This window comes from Rhineura floridana, chromosome 6, assembly GCF_030035675.1.
Source record: "Rhineura floridana isolate rRhiFlo1 chromosome 6, rRhiFlo1.hap2, whole genome shotgun sequence".
NCBI classification, from domain to species: Eukaryota; Metazoa; Chordata; class Lepidosauria; order Squamata; family Rhineuridae; genus Rhineura; species Rhineura floridana.
This window is the reverse complement of record NC_084485.1, coordinates 65,367,736-65,391,149: the sequence shown is the minus strand read 5'-3', so window position 1 is coordinate 65,391,149 and position 23,414 is coordinate 65,367,736. Positions and strand designations below refer to the sequence as shown.

Here is a 23,414-nt window from a genome sequence, read left to right as displayed (position 1 = left end):
GCTGGATGATCATTGGCTGAGTGTTTGAATGGCTGAAGGTATAAATGGGAGGATGACAGTTGAGAGGGGGTCGGTTGGTGAGAGTTGTTGGAGAGTCGTTAGTGGAGAGTTATTTGGATGGGTTGGTTTGCAGAGTTCTGAGGGAGGGTTGGATTATATTTGGCTGATATTTGCACAGAATATATATAACTGGAAACATAAGAGTGACACTATATGAAACCATATGCTTGTTAAACATTCCTAAAGTAATTTGTTATTTCCTAGTGTTATCAAATAAATACTTTTATTGGTTTACCAAAAGCCTGATCCTTGGCTGGGGATATACAGACCAGAAGGGAGGGCAGGGTAATTACCAAGGCTGAAGGGAAACTGTATCTAATGGTGGCAGCAGTGAAGGAAGAAATTGTAACATCGTCAAGTATCCAGAGCAACCCAGGATTGTATGCTTTATAGACAAAGATACAGGGGGGGTGCGGACAGCAAGGACACCCAGACACAAAGTAACAAGCCAAAGGGAGACTAAGGCGAAGTCTCTAGCAGCATTGTTTACAGGGAGTGGCTGGTGGTCCTGCCTAGCAGTGGGATCTTGAGAGATCTGTGCTAGAGCGGAGTGAGAAAAAATAAAAATGACGATCCTGACTGGTGGTGTCCTGAGGTGGTGCCTAGTGAAAGGCGGTAGCCACAAGCGGGTGGGAACCTGACAGGTGGAGCCAAAGGTGGGATTGTCACATGTGGTGGCAGTAGCAGTGGGATACGAACAAAAGAGAGTCCCTAAAAAGTGGTGTGACTGTAAAGGAATAACAAATAAAGATTATTTGTGAGTGTGTGGCAGAGAGTGTGTGGCAAAGAGTGTATGAGCTCCGAGAAACATGGCTGAGTTCATGAAGATGAAGAGAGAGGAGCTGGTGGGAAAATGTATAGCGTTTCATTTACCTCATGAGGGTAAAGGGGTGGATGAATTGTAGGTGGCATTAATAACATATACATCAATCCAAACCAAAGAACCAGTAAGAGAAGAAACCCCAGAAGGGTGCTTAAGTAACCCTGCCTATGTGGAGTATTTAAGAGAGAAGTTAAGATGGGAACGTGAGGAAAAAGATAAAGATAGAGATTGCAATGGTGAAAGTGAGAATGGAGGCTGAAGAGAAGGAAAAGCAACGTGTGATGGAAACGAAGAGATTGGGAATGGAGGCTGAGGAGAAGGAAAAGTAATGTGTGTTGGAAACTGAAAGGTTGAGAATGGATGCTGAAAGAGTGAGAATGGATGCTGAAAGAGTGAGAATGGAGGCTGAGATACAATGGAAAGGTTAAAATTAGAAAGAGAGAAGTTTCATTCTGATGAAACAAGGAAAGAGAGAGATGAAACAAAAATAAAAGTCACTCCAAAAGACTTTGCTGTGTATGAGCTTGGTGAAGATCCACAAATTTACCTCACAACATTTGAAAAGGAAGCTCAGATGTGGGGGCTACCTGAAGATAAATACTTGCAGTATTTATCAAATTTAATTAAAGGGGAATTGGCTGAGGTGTATCAGTATTTCCCCTCAGACAAGCCAGTGACATATGCTGAATTCAAAGAAGCAGTGTTTAAAAGATTTAGACTGGGGCCTGATTATTTTAGAAAACTGTTCAGAAACTGCCAGATACAGACAGGAAGGTCTTTCGTGGAGCTGGGGGCAAAACTGATGGACATATTTGGAAAATGGCTGACAAGTGCTAAAGCTCAGTCTGTGGAAGAAGTGAAAAACCTAATGATATTAGATCAGTTGTACCATCAATTGCCGCCTGAAATTACGTTGCTGGTGAAAGATCATTCCCCTAAATCTGTGCAGGAAGCAGCAGAGCTGGCAGATCATTTTACCTCAAACCGAACTGGTTGGATGGGGAAACCACAAAGAGATTTTAAACCAAGACCAAATAACAATAGCAGAAAAGATGTGGCACCACAGAGAGTAAACCCTCCAATAAAATCAGAAGGGCACAGGACACCTCAGTTTGGGTCTGTGTTTCCTAAAATGGAGGAGAAACTCTGCTACAAATGTGGTAAGGCAGGCCATCTCCATATTCAATGTGAGAATATAAACCCCATCAGTAATCTTGTTCAAGTAAGTACAGTGAAAAGTGAACTGAGAGAGGGAGAAACGAAGAAAATACAATTCTGTCAAATAAGCTGGTCAAATGTTCAAGATTTTGACTCAAGCTTGAGAGAAGAAGTATGTGTGCAAGGGGCAAAATATTGGGCTTTGCTAGACACTGGTGCTGCTCAGACCTTACTGAGGCCAGATTTGATAAGATCTGAAGATATTTTTCCTCAAGAAAAGTTGGTAATCCAAGGTGTGAGAGGTGAACCAGAAAGCATTCCCATGGCCCTAATAAAACTGAAATGGAGAGGAAAAGAGGAGACTTATAAAGTGGGCATCAGTGCCCAGCAACAAGAACCTGTAATTTTGGGCAGAGATGTTATGGGGGCACAAGGAAAAATTTATGTGGTGACCAGACAACAACTTGGCAAAGCAGCAGAGGCCATTTTATCTGATGCTGAACAAAACAGGGTGGAACCTGTAATCAAGCCTGAGGTCGCTATAGCAACCCTTAGTGTGCCTGGAGTGAATGAAACTTTGTTACGAATGTTTTCTACTGCAGAAACACAACAGTTCAGGGATGAGCTGGAAAATGATAGCAGTTTGAAAATAATAAAGGAAAAAGCCCTTCCACAAAGAATCCCCTTTACAGAAACTCTGAGGGATCAAACTGTATGGGAGAATGGTGTACTGTATAGGCTGTGGTTACCTAATGAGAGAGAGAACTACTGTGAACCAGTTAAACAATTGGTTGTACCTAGCAAATTTAGATCCAGATTGCTAGAGGTAGCACATGATGTTCCTTGTTCAGGGCATCTTGGAATAAAAAAGACCAAGAAAAGGCTGGCTGCACATTATTATTGGCCAAACATTTCTAAAGATGTCAAACAATATTGTTCATCATGTATCATATGCCAAAAAGCGGGAAAAAGTGGAGTAAAAACAAATGCTCCACTGAGATTTCCTATTCCATTGGTGCGCTATGTTGTGAAAGAAACCTCACCCATTTGGCACCTTTATGGGGGGAAGGACTTTGGAAATGCACCACCTACATCTTCAGCTAAAAACTGCATTAGTCCTCAGAGTTCTCATTCTCACACACCCACGAAGCATGGGCGTAATACAGCTTGTGGAGAAAGAGGAAAGAACCCAGATTTCTTTATGGAAATACAATTAAGCATGGTGAAATTCCAGCCTGAGGTATATCCATCTGGCGAATCAGAGTGTGAGGTCAACTTGTAAGAGCAACCAGTTTCTCGTCAAGTGTTTGTGGTTCAAGATCTTGAGATCAGAGATCGCTTGGCTACATCTCAGATGAATAAATTTCTCTACCTTTACTGTAGTAAGGAAATGCTTAGAAAGGCACATTCTAATACGTTGACAGTCAAAGTGTTGCATGTGCATCCTGAGTTGGGCAGATCACAAGAGTGTTGTTTATGAGTGTCATTAATGCCACTTCGTCTCAATATTGATCAGGATGCCCTGTTTTTCTTGAAGGATTTTTTTCACTAGTCTGTCTACAGAAGTAGAAATCCTAATGACTCCAGATCCTGAGGTTAAAAAGCCTCCTGGTGCAGACATAACATGTACCTTACCCAAGCATCCCAGCAGTTTCAAGGAGCCAAGCCCGATTATTTCTTTCTCATTACACAAACGAGTGAGTCAGAATGGAAGAGTGCTTGAGGAAATCAGGAAACAAGTGAGAGCATTTTTATGTATGGCTGGTTTTTATAGAAAGTTAATAAAGGGGTTTGGAGAAATAGCAAGCCCACTGCATGTTAATGCAGAAAAAGTGTGCTGAGTGCGTGAGATGGGATGAAAGGTATCAAAAAGCTTTTGACCAACTGAAGCAAGCTCTGTGTCAGGGTCCGATATTGATAGCTCCGGACTTTGAACAACCGTTTATAGTGGCAACAGACGCATCTGATTTGGCTCTTGGAGTTGTGCTGATGCAAGAGAGGGAAGGCATCAAGCACCCCATTGCCTACCTAAGTCGCAAACTGTCAGCGAGAGAACGAAACTACTCTTCGGTGCAAAAAGAGTGTTTGGCAGTCATGTGGGGCCTGCGAAACCTGCATCCCTATGTGTGGGGAAGGAAGTGCACGGTCATCACAGATCATCGTGCGTTGCTGTGGCTGGACACTATGAAAAACAGCAACACTATGCTGCAACGGTGGTCCTGGGCACTGCAGGAATATCAAATATACTTTGTTTTCATCAAGGGAAAGGACAACGAGCTGGCGGACGGACTTTCAAGGCAGATTGCTGATACTACAATCAAGTGATCAAGATGTGAGACATAAAGGACACTTTACCCCTGAGTGACGGACACTTATATAACGCGTCGCATTATTCCTGGGAACAGGAGTAATACTTTACTTTTGTTTAAAGGAGGGAAATGTGATGTCCTTATATGTTAAAACCTGTAAATATGGTAAGTGCAGATTTATTAAGGGATATATGGTAAGTGAATTGAATGAGAGGGGGGAGAGCATGGGTTGGAAGGCTGGAGAATGCTGGATGATCATTGGCTGAGTGTTTGAATGGCTGAAGGTATAAATGGGAGGATGACAGTTGAGAGGGGGTCGGTTGGTGAGAGTTGTTGGAGAGTCGTTAGTGGAGAGTTATTTGGATGGGTTGGTTTGCAGAGTTCTGAGGGAGGGTTGGATTATATTTGGCTGATATTTGCACAGAATATATATAACTGGAAACATAAGAGTGACACTATATGAAACCATATGCTTGTTAAACATTCCTAAAGTAATTTGTTATTTCCTAGTGTTATCAAATAAATATTTTTATTGGTTTACCAAAAGCCTGATCCTTGGCTGGGGATATACAGACCAGAAGGGAGGGCAGGGTAATTACCAAGGCTGAAGGGAAACTGTATCTAATGGTGGAATGCAGTGAAGGAAGAAATTGTAACATCGTCAAGTATCCAGAGCAACCCAGGATTGTATGCTTTATAGACAAAGATACGGGGAGTTGTGGACAGCAAGGGCACCCAGACACAAAGTAACAAGCCATAGGGAGACTAAGGCAAAGTCTCTAGCAGTATTGTTTACAGGGAGTGGCTGGTGGTCCTGCCTAGCAGTGGGATCTTGAGAGATCTGTGCTAGGGCGGAGTGAGAAAAAAATAAAAATGACGATCCTGACTGGTGGTGTCCTGAGGTGGTGCCTAGTGAAAGGCGGTAGCCACAAGCGGGTGGGAACCTGACAGGTGGAGCCAAAGTGGGATCGTTACAGAGCTCCCCAAACAAGAGTAGGATGTCTCATAAGTCCCCCCTCAGCACCTCTTCCAACCCCCCCAAAACACCGCATTTTGGACCTTCCTTCTTCCAGGTTCCACCAGCTCCCTATCCACCAGGCTTGCTCTCCCCAGTAGGTCCCCGGCTGAGCTGGCAGGGTCCCAGTGCCACCATGGCTCAGCCAAGATGAGGGGCTTCTGCTGACTCAGCCAGGGGTCTGCCACACCCAATTCCCCCCAGGCTGGCACAAATACAAGTTGGATTGTACCCTTAGTTCACATTCAAAGGCAAGCTTACCTAATTTGCACTTTCCAAAACAATATGTGAACCAAAACACAGCCATCCTTCAAAATTTGTACTTATCTGAATTTTGTACTGCAGTTCTCTAGCCAAATAATGTGTATAAAAATGCTAAGGATGGAAGGATCTGTTAATTTTGGTTCTCTCAGTTTCTCATTTTTCTAATCTTAAAATCCACATTTTTGCAACAATTTGCAGATTTAAAAAAAATCCTCATGAAAATTCTTCAACATTTTAGTGCAATTTTTGCCTAATAAATACATTTTGTATGCAGCTTTGACTAATGTATGAATTTTTGCAAGCAATTTAACCTAACAGAATGCATTTTGTTTGTTTTTTTCACCAGTATATTCATTTGGTGCACATTTCCCCTAATATATGTATTTTTGAAAAACATGTTTGGTTGGAGAACTGAATCACAAAATTCAGATAAGTGTGAATTCTGAAGGATGGCGGTTTCAGCTCTCATATTGTTTTGGAAAGTGTGAATTTGATAAATTTATCTCCAAATGCGAACAGAATCAACTTTCTTTGCCATCCTGAAAAAATGCATATACTAGGGTAAAGTGAGCATATAAATGCATATAGTAGTGAAAATAATATGCAAAAATGTGTTAGAGAAAATTGCTTTGCAAAAATGTGTATACTAAGCAAAATTGCATTAAAAATGAGCAGATTGGGAGAAATTGGGCCTAAAATGCTGATGAATTTTCATGAGGACCTTCAAAAAAATCATAAATTGATGTTGAAATGTGGAGAACTGAATTTAAGCTTGGGGAAAAATGAGAAACAGAGAGAAACTGATATTGACAGATTTGCCCATCCCTAGCCCTGCACAAGGAGGTACTTTGGAACCAAAATCTTGGAATGAGATTCTATGGCCTTTCTCTGTGTCATAGCCTGAACAGATGGCAACACCTTGTGGTCAGAGACAGTAATCTCACTTAACACACTTCAGTGTTAATGAGACCCAGAGAATCCTTTCAAACACAACTATCTTATGACCTGAAACTGGTTTTAATATAAAGTTCAGTTTGTCATAGTTCTATGGCTAGGAATCTCTAGATTTCAGTTCATATAAGTCTTACTCTTTTTGTAACGCCATATTATTTGTTCATTTCCTTCCTTCCTTCCTTCCTTCCTTCCTTCCTTCCTTCCTTCCTTCCTTCCTTCCTTCTTTAAAAGTACCCATAACCTATTAGTGGTAATTCCTATATAAAAAAGGCTTTTTAAAAGGTACTCAGTCATGGCTTCTGTTTTGTAATCTGTAGCATTCTAAAAGGTGTATAAAATTATAAATATTCACTAATAGGCAAAAAACACTTGCGGTTTAAGAAAGTACCTATAGCCCACAGCTATTTCTATCAAACTTTAAAAAGCAGGGAAATTGGGCAGCTATAATGAATTCACCAGGGGAGCAGGAGACCTGAACTCCTCTCTCTGAGATATTGTGCTCCCCTACAAATTTGACAAAATGCAAACACAATTTGGGTTGGTCTTTCAGAGTCCAATCCACTTCCTGCGTAGTTTGGAAGAATTTGGTAACGTGTGCCTCTGATAATATGGTGAGTGGTGGCAACAACTGCAATCATGCTTAGGATAGGTGAAAGTGACCACAGGGGGAGGAGGGGGGAGGAGGAGGAAGGGCAAGGGTAGAGGAGAAAGGGCAGAGGGGAGGGGGGAGGGGAGCAGGCAAGAGGGATAGAGGAGGAGGGCAGGTTTGATCATTTGCATGTTTATTGAGTTCAGTGGGATTCACTCCGGTGCAATCATGCTTAGGATAGGTAAAACTGACCATGGGAGGGAAGGAGCGAGGGCTGGAGTGGGCAGAGGAGGAGGAGGAAGGGAGGAAGAAGGTAGAGGAGAGGGGAAGGAAGGGAAAGGCAGGTCTGATCATCTGCATGCTTATTGAGTTCAATGGGATTTACTATGGTTAGGATAGATAAAACTGACCATGGGGGAGGGGGAGGGGAGAGAAGGAGGAAGGGATGGGAGAGGGGAGTGGAAGGAAGGGGAGGAGGGAGGGGATTGTAAGGGGAGGGAGAGGGGCGAAGGAAGGGGGAGGGAACGGGCAAAAGGGAGGTGATGGGAAGGAGGAGAAGGAGATCATTTGCATGCTTATTGAGTTCAGTGGGATTTACTCCCGTGCAATCACGCTTAAGATAGGTAAAACTGACCATGGGGGAGGAGGAGGGGAAGAATGGGATTGGAAGGAGATAGTGGAGGGGGAGGGAGAGGCAAAGGAAGGGGGAGGCAAGAGGCAAGAGGGAGGGGATAAGAGGAAGGAGGAGGGGAGGGCAGGTTTGATCATTTGCATGCTTGTTTAGTTCCATGGGATTTTCTTCTGTGCAATCATGCTTAGGATAGATGAAGCTGACCTGGGAGAGGGGCAGGGAGGGGAGGGGAGGGAGGGAGGGAGAGGGGAAGAGATTGGGTGGGTAGGTGGGCACTGGGCAGAGGTAAAGCCCCTTTCCTTTCCAAAAGGAAAACATTGTGAACAGTATTGTTTTTCACCTTTTTATTCTACAACAGGCACATGTAGTCTCACATCCAAATTTAAACCAAAGCTGTCACTAGCCACATCCACACCATTTATTCCACTTTGGACAGCCATGGCTTCTCCCAAAGAATCCTGGGAAGTGTAGTTAGTGAAGGGTGCTGAGAGTTGCTAGGAGATGCCCTGTTCTCCTCACAGAGCTTCAATCAGAACAGCTGACTGTTAAACCATGCTGGCCACTGGAGCTCTGTCAGGGGAATAGGAGTCTCCTCTCAGCACCCTTCACGAACTACACTTCCCAGGATTCTTTGGGGGAAGCCATGACTGTCTAAGGTGAAATAAAGGTCTGGTGTGGGTGTGGCCCCCGGATTGGCCAAGCCAAGCAGCTGTGAGTCTGGCTTTTAGAACACTGACAGTTGGTTCTTACTGTGCATGCCTGGGCTTATCATTGACTTCAATGCTATGTTTCTTAAATTAATTAAAAATCAGCTAGGCATTTTTTTAAACTTTTAAACTGCAGAAGATGAAGGTCAGAGTATGGGGCAAGGTCAGTAATAGGATTACAGGTATTCTGTGAACATGGGTGATTTTTAATTAATTTCAACAAATTATGAGAACTCTGACAGAAAAAAATCTAAAATGGCTCTGGATGTTTTTCTTTCTTTTTTTACACTTTGAACTCTCGATTCTCTCTGACTGTTTTGTATATCACCATGAAAATTTAGAGGGTTGTTAAGCAAGCATTTGTGAGTTCAGGACTATAAGCTTTCTAAAGTTTTATTTTGAAATGAGCTTATGGGAAGCATCAGAATGGCATGGGGGATATTTTCAATTTAACATTGAGAAATGCAAACAATCCATGCTGACTAAAGTATACAGCCACTCCTGTGGCTGTATAACATGCCTTTACTTTTATACTATATAGCTCTAATTCAATCTGCCTTGGTTTCTGTGCAGAATCAGACAGTTCGTGGGGGGCAGAATGAACTGCACTGCACTTGTTGTAGATCTGCAAGTGAAACTGTGCAAGCCCCAAACTTTAAAAAGGTATCACTACTAACTCACACACCCGTTAGCCAAATCCAAAGCTTTGCTCCACCTTTGATTTTACAGAAGTGGTCACAAGAGGGTGCTGTTTGCTTCACATGTAACATGTGCTAGACATTGACTGAGGGAGGATCTGACCCTAGGCTTTCAAAACCAAGAACAAATACAACATCCGGGGGGAGGGGATGTTATTCTCTATTTTAAAAACCAAAGCTATCATTTGTTTGCCATTTTCTATTTGGAATTAAGATTACTGAAAAACTGCACCCTCAGAGCTGCCGTACTACTTCTTTCTCTCCCAGAACTGGCTCTTGGAAGAATTGCATTCCAGATGATGAATCCCCTAATCACAGAAGGATGAGGAAAAACAGTTTTGAGACACTGCAGCAGATAGATATCTCCCAGCTATATTCCTATTCCTATTCCTATTCCTATTCCTATTCCTATTATTATTATTATTATTATTATTATTATTATTATTATTATTATTATTATTATTATTATTATTATTATTATTATTATTGCTGTTGTGTTTCCCTTTGGTTTTAATGAGCTGTATTTTTTACAGGAGGTTGTATTGATTGTTTTATATATTGTAAAACATCCTGCAGGCATTAAACTTCAGAGCGGGATGATTAAGCAACATCCCAACTCAGCAGTTGTGGTCAAGAACAAATCACATAGCACTGCAAACACCTGAACAGATTTCCAACCACAGTAACCAAACCAGACCTTGCTTTCTCCCTCCCTTTCCCAAAGTTCCCTCTTTGCTCTGAGGCTTGCAGCCACTATATTAATAGTAGCTACAATGGGTTGTATCCAGTACAGTGTAGGCCCACTGAAATTAATGTACTTCATACCCATTAATTTCAGAGGGTGCTCTCTGAGTATGACTAATGTTGGCGACAACTCAATATATTTATTCTAAACAAAGTCAAAACTCTAAATAGGTGTCACAAGGGCTTTTTAGTGGTGTGTGGTGGGATACACATTTTAAAAATAAAGCTGAGGAGAGGGTCTAGGTTCCCATCCACTAAGATCTGACAAAGTGTTTAGGAATTGGGATTCAGTTTTTAAAATATTTAAATAGAACCAGAAGGACACCAAACTTTTACCACCAGAAGTTTCCTTTCTTGTCCTAGATGACATCTGCTAAGAGACTAGGGATTAGTAAATGACATCAGCCTTCATATTTTGTAGGTTTTCCACAAGGCACTTTACGGTGGACTTGGGGCTGCTCATGCATGCATGTTTTTCTTAGTGTCCACATGATGTCATCCTCATCAAAATGCCATCCTATATTATTTTCCCATTTAACCCAGATTTATCATTTCTGCAAGCAATCTGATAGGTAAAAAACAACAATTCCGCAGAAGCAGTAAAACAGAGAAAATATAGAATGGCATTTTGATGAGGATGACAGTGTGAGGACACTGTGAAAAACTTGCATGAATGAGGAGCAGCAAGTCCAAGGCCATGTGAAAGCATCCTGGAACTCTTGCATTACTTTTACTATACAGGAGACACAAGACTACTACTTACCCTTGATAGTGCTTGTCTTGCTAGAGTCTCAAAAGCCTGAACCACATTGATATCATTCTTGGCGCTTACTTCAAAATATGCAATGTCCTTTTCTTTGCACCAGGATGAAGCTGCCTCCTTGGACACCTGCAAGACAAAAATAGAAGGAATTTGATTAGGTAATCTTAGGCCACTTCCAGATGACTTGTTTATTCTCATTTGTTTGCAGGCAGATTAGATGACACTGCATCAAGCAGTCAATATCCTACACTTTCCAGGGCATTTCCCCTCATTTTCTTTATCTCAAATAGTCTGATTTTGCAAGGAATTGGGTTTGATGCACAAGAGTGCCAAATCAACTTTAATTGGATTTGCTGGCATGTGACTGAATCCCACCTGGAAGTAGCAACTATCTAGAAGTGCCCCTAATCCAGTGATGCAGAATGTTTCCAAATATTAGGTCCTTTCCAGGGACAACATTTCTTTCAACACCTAGTACAATGAAAGTGATATTTCTATCTATACCCACAGAGAGCTACCCTTACTGCAAGAGGATAACTTTGTTGATGGATAATTCTTTTAGAAGAAACCCACAACTGTATTTCTGGGGGCATGTGCACCAGTCATTGGACAAAAAGAATACACTGCCTCTGAAAGGAAAGGAAAGGAAGGCTACAAAATGGGACAGGAATGTAGGTTTTGTGAAAGAAGGGCTTGGTGGTGGCGCCACTGGCTGCTACCTGCTTGGCATCGACCCAGGACAGGGCCTTCTCAGTGGCAATTTCTGATTTGTGGAATGCCCTCCTTGGAGAGATTCATCAGTCTCCCTCATGATACCTTTCAGGAGGACCTTAAAAACATTCCTGTTTACTGAGGCATTTGATGGCTGAAATGTACTGTTCCTGCCAACCTTAAAATTATTAGCTCTGAGGACGTTTTTAATTGTTTCTAAATGCTTTAAATATGTTTTTAGTTTATTTTTAATTGTATTGTTTTAACATTTTCCTGTGGGAGGAAGAGTCGGATAGAAATTTAAGAATAAGCATAAAATAAAATAAGTGCAGCTACCTTCCTTAAACCCAGAGGGCCTATAACACCCAAGGTAAGCTAGGGGCAGGAATAGCTGTTTACCAGTAATTTGAGGTAGAACTAGAGCTAGAACAAGCAGTAGTTCCACCACCACAACAGGAGTGCCTTCTGGGACAATATTATTTGACTGCTCCAGTGACTACCATACAGTCTTCCTAGGAGAACATCAAAAAAGCTTATAATTTGAGCTTTGGTGCTGTCAGAGTCTCCAGCCAGCCATCCCCTTGGCTCAGAAGAATTAACTTTTCTGTTGCTGACTCACTTTACTGTCATAGTGAGCAGGGTGTGAGGGAGCTGAAATCTCCCCACCTCTCATGATTCACCCATTTGGAATTGGCTGAGCTCTTGAAATGGGTTCTTAACTTGTACTAACAGGATTAGGCCCTACTAGTGATTCATATTTAGCTGCCCTAATTCATAGTCCTAATAATGTCATCAACATTAATTCTTGTTCCTGGTCAGCAGGCAAATGAATGGGTAAGCAGCTTTTAAAAATACTGTATTATTTATGCTTTGCTTCACAATGACACTTTAATTGTGATGTCAAGAATGCAGAAACGGCTTTGCAGTGTCCTCTGTTCATCAAGGTAACATTCTAAAGGCTCAATTCTTTTTTTAAAAAACAAACTTTATTTCAATTCTTGCAAAATGTTCTCATAGTAAGTACATATACCCTACTACTTGTAAATTTCTCTCTCCTCCCCATAAAATTAAAATATTTCTGTAGTTTGATTTCCCTCCCCTCTAAATTAGGTGAAACGGGCAGTACCCAATGAATGCTATCTTCAGCACAACAGGACACCCCTCTTCTCCTCCCCCATAATTGTGCCCTCCCCAAATATGCTTTGAAGAGTTGGTAAAACCCCTAGAACAGATTTTGGGGGGGGCGAAGTCCCATTGGGCTAGTGGTAGTCCTTGCGCTGATGGGACTGTGATAGCACTACTTTGGATGCAACCCAATGTTATATTTCTCAATCTTTTCATGTAAATGATCTCTCTCTCTCTCACATACACACACACAAACACACTCACATATGTAATGTGATTTAATTTTTTAAGAAAGAATAAAAAGGATGGCAGCTTCCCTCATGGCTAGTTTAGCACTGTAGCACAACGCTAGAAGTGTGTTGACTTGTGTGTGTGTGTGTGTGTGTGTGTGTGTAGTACCCCCCCCCAAAAAGGACCATTAGGGCAGGAATTGTGTAAGGGTCGCTCACTGGGATTCTGTTACATGCTCAGATCCTACTAGTGCCCAGTCTGCCAACTGGAGTACCACAGAGCAGCATCCGGATCTTCACAATTAAATTCCATTGAAACCAATGGGACAAGTTAGAGAAATGTGAAGCAGTGTGAATGTTGGCTCAACAGCCAGAGACAGAAAGCCTTCCATTGACTGTTTCTAGTGACTAGGCATTCTTTTCACATCATTTTCTAGCGTGAGGAATTCTCCTCTCCAATCGTGATACGTAAAATTTTCAAGTACTGTATGTTTAAAGATAAACCATTCTGTTTCCTCCCCTCAGTCATAATTCCTTCTCTTACCTGCCGATCCCTCAAATCAATTTTATTCCCCAGCACGACCATAGGGAAACCTTGCTCCATAGGGACAACCTTCTGCAGAAAGTCTTCCCTCCAATCATCCAAGGACTCAAAGGAATCCATGTCCGTGACATCAAAGGCCAGCATGCAGCCATCTGAGCCTTTGTAGAAAGTGGATACCATGGACCGGAATCGTTCCTGCCCTCCAGTATCCCAAATCTAAAAGGAGGATGAGCATACAGAAATTTGTAAGCACTGAACCACTACAGATGCAAGACAATGGTTTCTTGTAGTTCCAACTACAATGTATTTATTTATTACAATGTATTTGTTGTATTATTTTTATTTGAATTTTATTGTGTTTACTGTATTTTTTTCTTTTTAATGATTTTTGTACACCGCTTAGGGGTTTTTGCAAAAAAAACCCTTAGGCAATCTATACATTTTCTAAACAAAGGGTCTGTTCACATATTACTTCTCTATCTATGATGCCCAAGAAGCTTCCGAGTACCAGTAGTGGTTGCAACAGCTACTACAAATTGCTATCACTAAAGACATGCACCCTCCTGGAAAATTGCCACTGCCCTTTTGCCTGCTGCTCAGAGGAAAAACAGCAGGGTAAAGCCATTAATGCTCCAAAGGAAGGAGTTTAACGTTGCAGATTTAAGACATCTCTTAGTAATTTGCTGTCAGCTAGAATAGTTAGGGCTTATCCAAACGGAGCGGGATAATCCATGGTTTCCATATTCGGTTTGTCATCTGATAGTCCTCACTTTGCCTTTTAGTTTGCTCTTTCCCAATTAAAAAAAAAATGCTTTTTTGCACCCGCACACGCAGCGGTAAGACCCCTACATTCTTTTCGCTTTTTCCAAGCTCCGCCTCTAAAACCTCCCCCTATTAACCAATTGGTCAGCAAAAAAATTACATATGCTCCTCTCCCCCTTTGCAACGAAGCACAATATGGCTGTAAAGGAGTTCTCACCTTGGAAGGAAAGGCTGCTGGTCGGTTTCACGCCTGCCTTCCCATGGAGAATGAAATTGACAAAGCTTTCCGACCAGAAGCCCTTTTCTTGTTTGCATTTGCGATATTACACTTAAACGAATGTATGCTTTTCTGCCTTTATTGATATTTAAGGAGATACACACGCTGGCAATGCATTTATTTCTCCAAAAAAGCAAGAAACGTGTCACCCCCGCTCCTTCTCCCTTTCCTTCCCACGGAGAATTAAATTGACAAAGCTTTCCGGAGCAGGCTTGAAACCAACCAGAAGCCCTTTTCTTGTTTGCATTTGCGATATTACACTTAAATGAATGTATGCTTTTCTGATTTGAAGCAAAACCCCCAGCAAGTAGAATGAAATTGACAAGGCTTTCGGAGGCAGGCTGAAACCGACCATCCCCCCTTTCTCACTTGCTGTGCATTGCAGATCTCACCCAGAGCGGCCACCCAGTTTGCAGGCTGGCAAAAAATAAAATGCATCTGCGCAGTAGTTGCAGACCCCCCCCAACACCCCACCATTGCGATGATTGGTTCCATTTTCCCGGGCTTATTCTTGCACATGCACAAAAGTGCAGATACGTGATTGGCTGGAATGAGGAGAAGGGGCAAGGGGAAACGCCCAAGAACCATCCATCAGCTGTAAAGTCTGCGGTATTGCATCCTAACTCCTGAAGGCACAGCAGATGATTCCCGATTTTAAACAGCAAATCGCATTTTTGCCGGCATTGCAAGGAGCGGATTTAACCCGCGAAAATGCGTAACAGCGTGAGACGTCATTTGGACGACCGAAAAATAATGAACACACATAGCTGGCGTGTCACACATTTTACAGTCGTCTGGATGAGCCCTTATCCTCTGTGGCAAGGAGTGTCTTTCATTTCATTATTTCATTTTTAATTTGTATACCGCTTTTCTACATCACTGCACTTAAGGCAGTTTACAACATTAGCTTAAGCTGGTGTTTTCTAGACAGAAAGAGTCTGGCCAGTTATCCATGCTTGGGCAACATCTAGAATTGATATAATGTGTTCTGCGTGGGGCTGCCTATGAAGACTGTTGAAAACATCAGTTAGTTCAAATTACAGCCACAAGGTTAACTGGGACCAGTCTGTGAAAATATCCTGCCAGTTATGAATGAACTCTGTTTGCTTTTGTCCCATTTCTGAACACAATTCAATGTGCTGGTGCTTAAAGACCTACACAACTTAGGACCCTAAAGGAGTAACTATTCCTATACCAACCTGCCAACACATTAAGGTCATCTTCAGAGCCCCTCCTTCAGGTCCCCTGCCATTTTGCACTCTAATTGCAGCTGCCCTTGAAGACAATTTGGAAGCTGCAACTGGTGCAGAATGCAGCAGCCAGGGAGGTGGTAGGCATTACTGGTAGCTGGTATACTTCCAAACTCAGTTCAAGATGCTTATTTTATTTATTTATTTATTTATAACCTGCCATTCACCATGAGGTCCCAGGGCCGGTTACAACAAATAGAAAAATACAAATTTAAAACAGATAAAAATCGCTGCAATTTCAGAACACATTAAACTGTTCCAAAACAGAAAAAAAGTTGACATATGAAACCCTAAATGACTTTGGCCCCAAACACATGAAGGAGTGTCTCCTTTTCTGTGGTGGCCCCCAGATTGTGGCATGCCCTTCCCTCCAAGGTGCTTCTGGCCTTGCCATTGTATACACTTTGTTATCAGGTCAAGATGTACCTTTCTGCACAGGCCTTGGAGGTGTGGAAGATGAGATCAGAATATCCCTCCCATTTACATGTTATGTATTACAACTTATGTATTACAAGGTTGAATTATATTATGCTGTATATAGCCCACCTGGGACTGCATAGTGAAGGGCAAGCAATAAATGTCTATGAAACTGATGAATCAGCCTGAAGTACTCAGTGAGAGTGTGTTGGTGCCCTGCTTGTGGAATTCCTTCTGCAGAGAGGCTTCCCTTGCATCTGAGAAAGTCTGCTTTTTTAATTTTCCCAGGCTTTTTTTAATGCATTAATGAATATTTTAATTTGTTATTTAAATTTTATTTGTATTTTATCTTCTTGTAAACTATCCTGGAAACTCTAATGAAGGGCAATATAGGAATCTTTTAAATCAGTTAATCAATAGGAGCAACAGTAAGGATCACATAGCCCCTATCATTTTAGAACAGTGGGTAAACTACACACTTCTACTGGAACATGGAATAGGAGATCTGACACATTAAGATATCTCTCACCTGCATTTTCAGTGGGGTGTTATCCACAACTACCACTTTGGACAGGATACTGGCTCCCAGGGTGGTTCGATAGTCTTCGTAAAATTTCTTGTGAACATACTGGTGGAGGAGCGAGGTCTTCCCTACACTAGGGTGAAGGAAGATACATGTGATTATTTAATTCTTGTGGCTGTTTTGTAATTATGATTATGGTCTTGGTTTTCATGCTAATATCTCGATTTAAGATTTGGTTGAATTGTAGATTGTTTTATATTTACTACTGTTGTATTTTATTGTTAGCTGCCTTGAATTTTTTTTGCAAAATAGGTGGGACATACATTTTGTAAAAATAAATAAATGCAAAGTAGTATTATTTTTAGGGAATTTGGGCTGTGAGCCAAAACTAGGTTAAGACACTTGTCTATGTTGTGTTTCACTTCAACAAATGAAACTGAAGGCCAGCAATAATACAAGACTTGTGACCAGGGCCTGCATCAGGCATGACTGGGCCCTTAGGCACTAGCCTGGCCTGGACCTGTGGCACCCACATGCAAGCACATCCCACCTACCTCTCCGTTGCTTCATGAGAATGCCTTGCACGCTGCCATTAACCAAGACGACAGTGGGGGCTTCCCTAAGGGGCTGATGCCCCCACCGCCATCTTGGTTGATGGCATGCATGCACGCTATGCTATCCACATGCCTGCCATCAACCAAGATGGTGGTAGGGGCATCTGCTCCTTAGAGAAGCCCCACCGCCATCTTGGTTGATGGCAGGTATGCACACACAGTGCGCACAGCATTCACTGCAATAGTAGAGGTAGTGGAGTGTATGGACGGGCATTGCATGCTCATGCAGTCTGTGTGGAGGGGCTGTGAGCTCCCTATCTGCAATCTGCAGCAGGATCGGGAGTTGATGCTGCTGTGGATCGCGGAACAAGAGCGCTACCCTCCCACCCTAAGGAGGGGCCTTTTAGGGGGCCCTTGGCCAGGGACCGACCTGGCTGCCCTCTGGCGCCGGCCCTGCTTGTGACTACTGAATATAATAAAACAGACCTATATACACATCAACTATTTATTTATTTTATTTATTTAATTTAATTTATATACCGCACAGTCTGACTGATTGGCATAGCATTGTCTCAGTACTGTATCTATTGATTTTTGTAGTCTGTTCTGCAAGCTGATTGGAGCTCCTTTCCTGAGTATAATTTTCTTTAGCCTGTGTTTCCCCCATTCCATTCTTTTTCTGGAATACATTGAAGGTGCCTTTTGTTGCATCTAAAAATATCACTCTGTAGGGGAACCTGTGGCCCTCCAGATGTTGTTCGACTATCATCCTCATCATCCTCAATAACTGACCATGCTGGCTAGGGCGGATGGGAGTTGGAGTCCATTCCAATAACATCTGGAGTACTGAAAGTTCTCCGTCACTGGGTTTTCATATGAATGTGATGCTACCATTCTGGTGACATTTTGTACATTGCTTGTGCAACAAGCACCACTGTGCATGGTCAGATTTAGAAGCAGGTGAGCTAGATAATTATCTGTGCAAGTGATGCACTCAACTTTTCAAAGCTCAAGCTCATTAGAACTTTTTTTTAATAATGGCTGGTGAGAAAGTGCTTTCTATTTCATCAAAAATGACATTAGCTAGTCTTTTGGATCTCACAGTGCTTCAATTTGCAAGGGCAAAGGCAAGAAAAGGTGACTTTTTTGAACATTAGGTTTCACATGCTAGGGCTGTCACTTACTGTAACTATATTTATTACTGATCCACTCAGTATTGATGCATTGCTCAGTTTCTTGAAATTAGTACATTTCAGTTATTTTTAAAATTATAAAGGTTTAAAATTATAAAGGGCTGCACTCCGTCTTTGGTGCACACAGCAAAAGCCTCTTTGGAGGCTTTTCAGATAGCCCTGAATCACTACCAGTCAGGTACAGTGGCCCAGAGCAATCTGGGGCTATCAAGGGGAGGGGCACAGGGCAGGAAGGAGCGAACTTTTAGTGTATGCAGGATATGGTGGTGATGCTGGTGGCGTGGGGAGGAAGGGCAAGAGTGAAATGAGGGGCCAAGGACAGAGCTAGGCCATGGTGCAGATGGGTGGATGCCGGCGGGCCGAGAGAGAGAAAGAGAAAGGGGGCAGGTGTGGGTGTCCTCCCATGAGGCGACTGTGGCTGCACTTCTTCCTTTTCCTTGATTCTCCTCAGAGGCTGCCCCATCCCGCCATGGTCCTCAGTGGCAGCGGTTCCCATCAGGCACTGCATTGGGCTGGCTGGACCTCCGTTATGGCAGCAGTGGCTTCATCCTCACCTGTCTGCTCTCAGTCTGGGGGGGAGAAGAAGACATAGTGTCTCCTTCCCTCCCTGGCCATACTTTTAATTTTAAAAACCCATTACCCCTGCCCTCCAAATACTTTCTCGAGTACCATCTATAACACAGGGCAGATTGGCCCTCCTTAGGGCCCACATTTCAGGGCCACGAGGTAGGTCGGGAGGCCTACTATAAGCTCACAGGAAACAAATTTGTTTTTATTTTCTTATATAGAAAATTAATAAATGCAGATTTAGAGATCGATGTGTGCAAATGTACATGGCAGGGATGAACTCTGTATGCAATTTGTGCTTCATGAAATGGACTACAGACTTACAAAGGCAATAAAAACAATGTGTTAAAAGTTGAACAAACGGAAGTGGTGCTGACCTTTGCCTGGGGTGGTATCATTTGGTCTAGGACCAGCCCTGCATATATGATCCACTAGACAGACTTTAGTGGCTGTAGTGTTTGTATCCCTTTGTTGTTACAAAGTTTTGCTTGCTCCATCCTATATACAAGGAACCCATCTTCTTTTTCTCCACCTAAGATGTGTCCTGTAAGCTCAAAAGTCTAGTTTTCTGTGGAATAACATTTAAGCTGAAGCCTCTCCCTGTGCCAATGACAGCATTGCCAGGTACGCATCTGCCCCTTTAATTTAGCAGGCCTTCTTCCTAGTGGCCTTCTTCAGCCTCCACTTTACTATCCTGACCCTTTTTTCTGTAACACAATTTGCCTAGGGATAATTAAGGCGTGATAAGGCATGTTTTGAATTACATGCGCTTTCAAATATTTTGAATTTCCTGGGGGGGTTGGGAAGGGGGCTTGCTCATTGGTTCCTACTTGCTGTCTATGCGTTCTGCTTAAGTATGAGCATCTGGGTCTCCATTTAGTGTTTTCAACCTAGTGCTGGTAATATCAGATGCTTGGCACATTCTGACTGTGGCTGTGTGTGCACCATACTTTTAAAGCACATTGCTTCTCCCAGAGTATCCTGGAGCTATAATTCCCAGCAACCTTAATAAACTACACTTACCAAATTTTTCTGGGGGGAGTCATGTGCTTAAATGTATATTGTGAACACAGCCTGCTTTGTCTAAACCAGGGATAGCCAACATAGTACCCTTCAGATGTCATTGAACTACAGCTCCATCATTTGCAGAAAACACAACCAGAGGCCAGGGGTTATGGGAGTTGTAGTTTAAGAACATTTGGAGGGTACCACATTGACTACCTCTGCTCTAAACCACTGTGGGCCTCCAGATGTTCTTTGACCTATAATTCTCATCATCCCTGACCATTGACCAAACTTGCTGGGGGTTGATGGGAGGTGGGAGTTCAACATCATCTGAAGGGTCACAGGTTTGCCTGACCTTTCGCTGGGCTAAACTGAGGGCCAGTAGGAGGACAGGACATTGGAGATTTCTTATCAATCTCTAGCATTTTTAAAGGGATATGCAGGATTAATGAAATACAATTTGATTATATTTTGATTATATATAATATGATTTGATTATAGCAGTAGCACTGGGGAAGGGAAAGTTAACCCTTTCCTATGGGCAGTTTTGTGATCAAAATTCTCCCTTAGCAGCTTTTTGCACCTGGGGAAGAGGGGAAATACGGGAGCTCCAAGGATATGGTAAACAGTTAAATTCCTCATATGTAAAATTAAGAAAAATAACGTCTCACTTTTTAACCTGTTGAAAAGCTATCATTATCATCAACAAATTTCTGATGCAATTTGGCCATAGCAATAGCAAAGATGGACACTTGTAGTGTGGCATTTCTCTTAAAACCAGCAAGTACAAATTCAATTTTCTGCAAGGCTGACTAGCAGCTTAAGAGAGGCTGAGCTCTGTTCTTTGATCCAATATTTTCATAATTAGGACACATACAGTATCTTAGTTCATATGGCTTTTTCCTAAACTTGTGAGCCAATGTAAAAGCTCTTCTGAGAAGAACTCTATTGATTTCTGAGAATTATTTGTCATAACCATTATTTTTATTTATTTATTTATTTATTAAATTTATTAGTCGCCCATCTGGCTGGTTGTCCAGCCACTCTGGGCGACATACAAAATAAAAACATACAAATACATTAAAACATTAAAAATCGCAACAATAATAAAACCTAGCCCACTCCAAAAGCCTGCCTGAAGAGCCAGGTTTTCAAGGCCCGGCGGAAGCTCATCATAGAGGGGGCATTATAAGGCTATATTGCTGTTATGACAAGAGTCATGATAGTTATATCTCAGAAATTATTAAGCTTGATTGTTGAAAGCCTGGAAGTCATTGTCATTATCAAATTACATTGGATGTAGCTATCATGCATCCTCTTTTTTTCCTTGTAGACATGCAACTTCTACATGATTTCCCTAGAGATACATAATTCCAAGAAACCCCAAATAGTAAATTAAATTACCATGATGTTCCATTGTGTATGGCTGAAATACAGTTTAATTAAGGAAAACTATGCATTTCTCCAAACACATGCAGGGACAGGGAGCATTTGAGGGGAGGAATTGGCAGAGTGCTTAACCCGTGCCAATTCTCCTTCACAATCCCTCCCTCTCAGCCTTCTCTCTCCAGCTGGGCTTGTTTCTGTGCTAGGAACTCAGCTGGGCAGAGAAAGGGAAATCAAGAGAGGGAGGAGAAACAGTCAGGAGGGAGGGTTAGGCCATAGATAAGTGGCAAAGCATCTGCTTTGCGTGTAGAAGGTCCCAAGTTCACTCCCTGGTGTCTCCAAGAAGGGCTCGGAAAGACCCGTCTGAAATTCTGGAGAACCGCTGTTAATAAGCATAGACAATACTGAGCGAGATGGACTAATGGTCTGACTTGGTATAAAGCAGCTTCCTGTGTCATGACTGGAGAAAAGATTTAGTGCCCCTCCCACCTGCTACTTCTCTCCTGCAAATGCCCCTCCTCAAATTAGCATTGTGCAGCAGACACAGGTCTGGGAGCCCAGTTCACAGTTTAATGATGGAACGCCTCTCCCGACATGAAACTACCCGTACACTACACTCATCATCAAAGGTCCTCCTTCGGGTGCCTACTCCGAGGGAAACTCGGAGGATGGCAACAAGGGAGAGGGCCTTCTCAGTGTTGGCCCCCAAATTATAGAATGATCTCCCTGATGAGGTGCGCCTGCTGCCAACCCTGTTATCTTTTCAGCACCAAGTCAAGACTTTCCTCTTTTCCCAGGTGTTTTAACAGCATTTGAATAACATGTGTTTTTAATTTGCTTATCTGTTTTTATGGGTTTTAATGGTTTAAATTTGTATACTTGTTTTTAATGTTCTTAATTGTTGTAAACTGCCCAGAAAGCTTCAGCTATGGGGCGGTATATAAATGCAATCAATCAATCGATCGATCAATCAATCAATCAATCAGTCAATCAATAAATAAGTGTAGTTGTGCTGTGATCCACCTGAAATGTATGATATAACCATGAGAGTCCCTCTTGCCCCATTAATAAGATCTTACACTAATAATTAAAAGCGCAAAGCTGTATTTCTCATCTCAAGTGGAAATATTTGTTTCCATTCTTGGAAGGCCCATATGGGTGCACTACATATTAAAAATACCATGAAGTGATGTAACATTTCTAACTCGGACAGCTAGCATGGTTGATGTGTCAGACTAGGACTATTGGGAGACCCAAGTTCAAATGAACCTCACTGGGTGACCTTGGGCCAGTTGCCAGCTCTCAGCCTAATCTGCCACTTGGAATGGAAGAACCTGTCAATTTCAGTTTCTCATTTTTCCCTTCTTAAATTCAGTTCCCCACATATCTGGAGCAATTTACAATTTTTAAAAAATCTTCATAAAAATTAATCAGCATTTTAGTGTGACTTTCTCCTAATTAACACATTTTTGTATGCAGTTTTGACTAATATACACATTGCATGGTACCCTAAGCTCCTTGGAGGGTGTGTGGGATATAAATGTAATCAATAGAATACAATAAAATAAGCAGTATTATCATCAAACAAAGGTGAAAAAAGCCACTGCGGTGCTTATGCAGATAAGTTGAACATCTCTTCAAATGGACTGTTCAAACTCTAAAAGTAAAGAACATTGCTTACCCCAAAGCTCCAATGATAATTATTTTCAAATCTACTCTCTTACTTGAATTCATGAATGGAACCTAAAGGGGGAGAGAAGAAAAAGACATTTATTCATATCTTGTGAGAGCCAGTGTGGTGTAGTGGTTAGAGTGTTGGACTATGACCTGGCAGACCAGGGTTCGAATCCCCACATAGCCATGAAGCTCACTGGGTGACCTTGGGGCAGTCACTGCCTCTCAGTCTCAGAGGAAGGCAATGGTAAACCCCCTCTGAATACCGCTTACCATGAAAACTCTATTCATAGGGTCATCATAAGTTGGGATCTGTTGTGTAAATTTGTAATATATATTATTTATTTATTTATTGCATTTGTATGCTGCCCCATAGCTGAAGCTCTCTGGGTGGTTTACAACAATTAAAAACATTAAAAACAAATATACAAATTTAAAAACACATTTTTAAAAAGCAATTGAAAAACACATTAGCAGAGAA

The 23,414-nt window shown here is 42.0% G+C and overlaps 1 protein-coding gene across 1 annotated transcript in view; it reads right to left on the bottom strand.

Annotated features, from left to right (window-relative positions):
- The window catches only part of RAB7B (RAB7B, member RAS oncogene family), a 44,605-nt gene that overhangs the window by 5,627 nt on the left and 15,564 nt on the right, over positions 1 to 23,414 (bottom strand). The window contains exons 2-5 of the mRNA XM_061632126.1: positions 22,941 to 23,002; positions 16,561 to 16,687; positions 13,326 to 13,541; positions 10,716 to 10,841 (exon numbers count right to left, since the gene is read on the bottom strand). Coding sequence (XP_061488110.1) covers positions 10,716 to 10,841; positions 13,326 to 13,541; positions 16,561 to 16,687; positions 22,941 to 23,002 — 531 coding nt within the window. The remainder of the gene's footprint in view (positions 1 to 10,715; positions 10,842 to 13,325; positions 13,542 to 16,560; positions 16,688 to 22,940; positions 23,003 to 23,414) is intronic.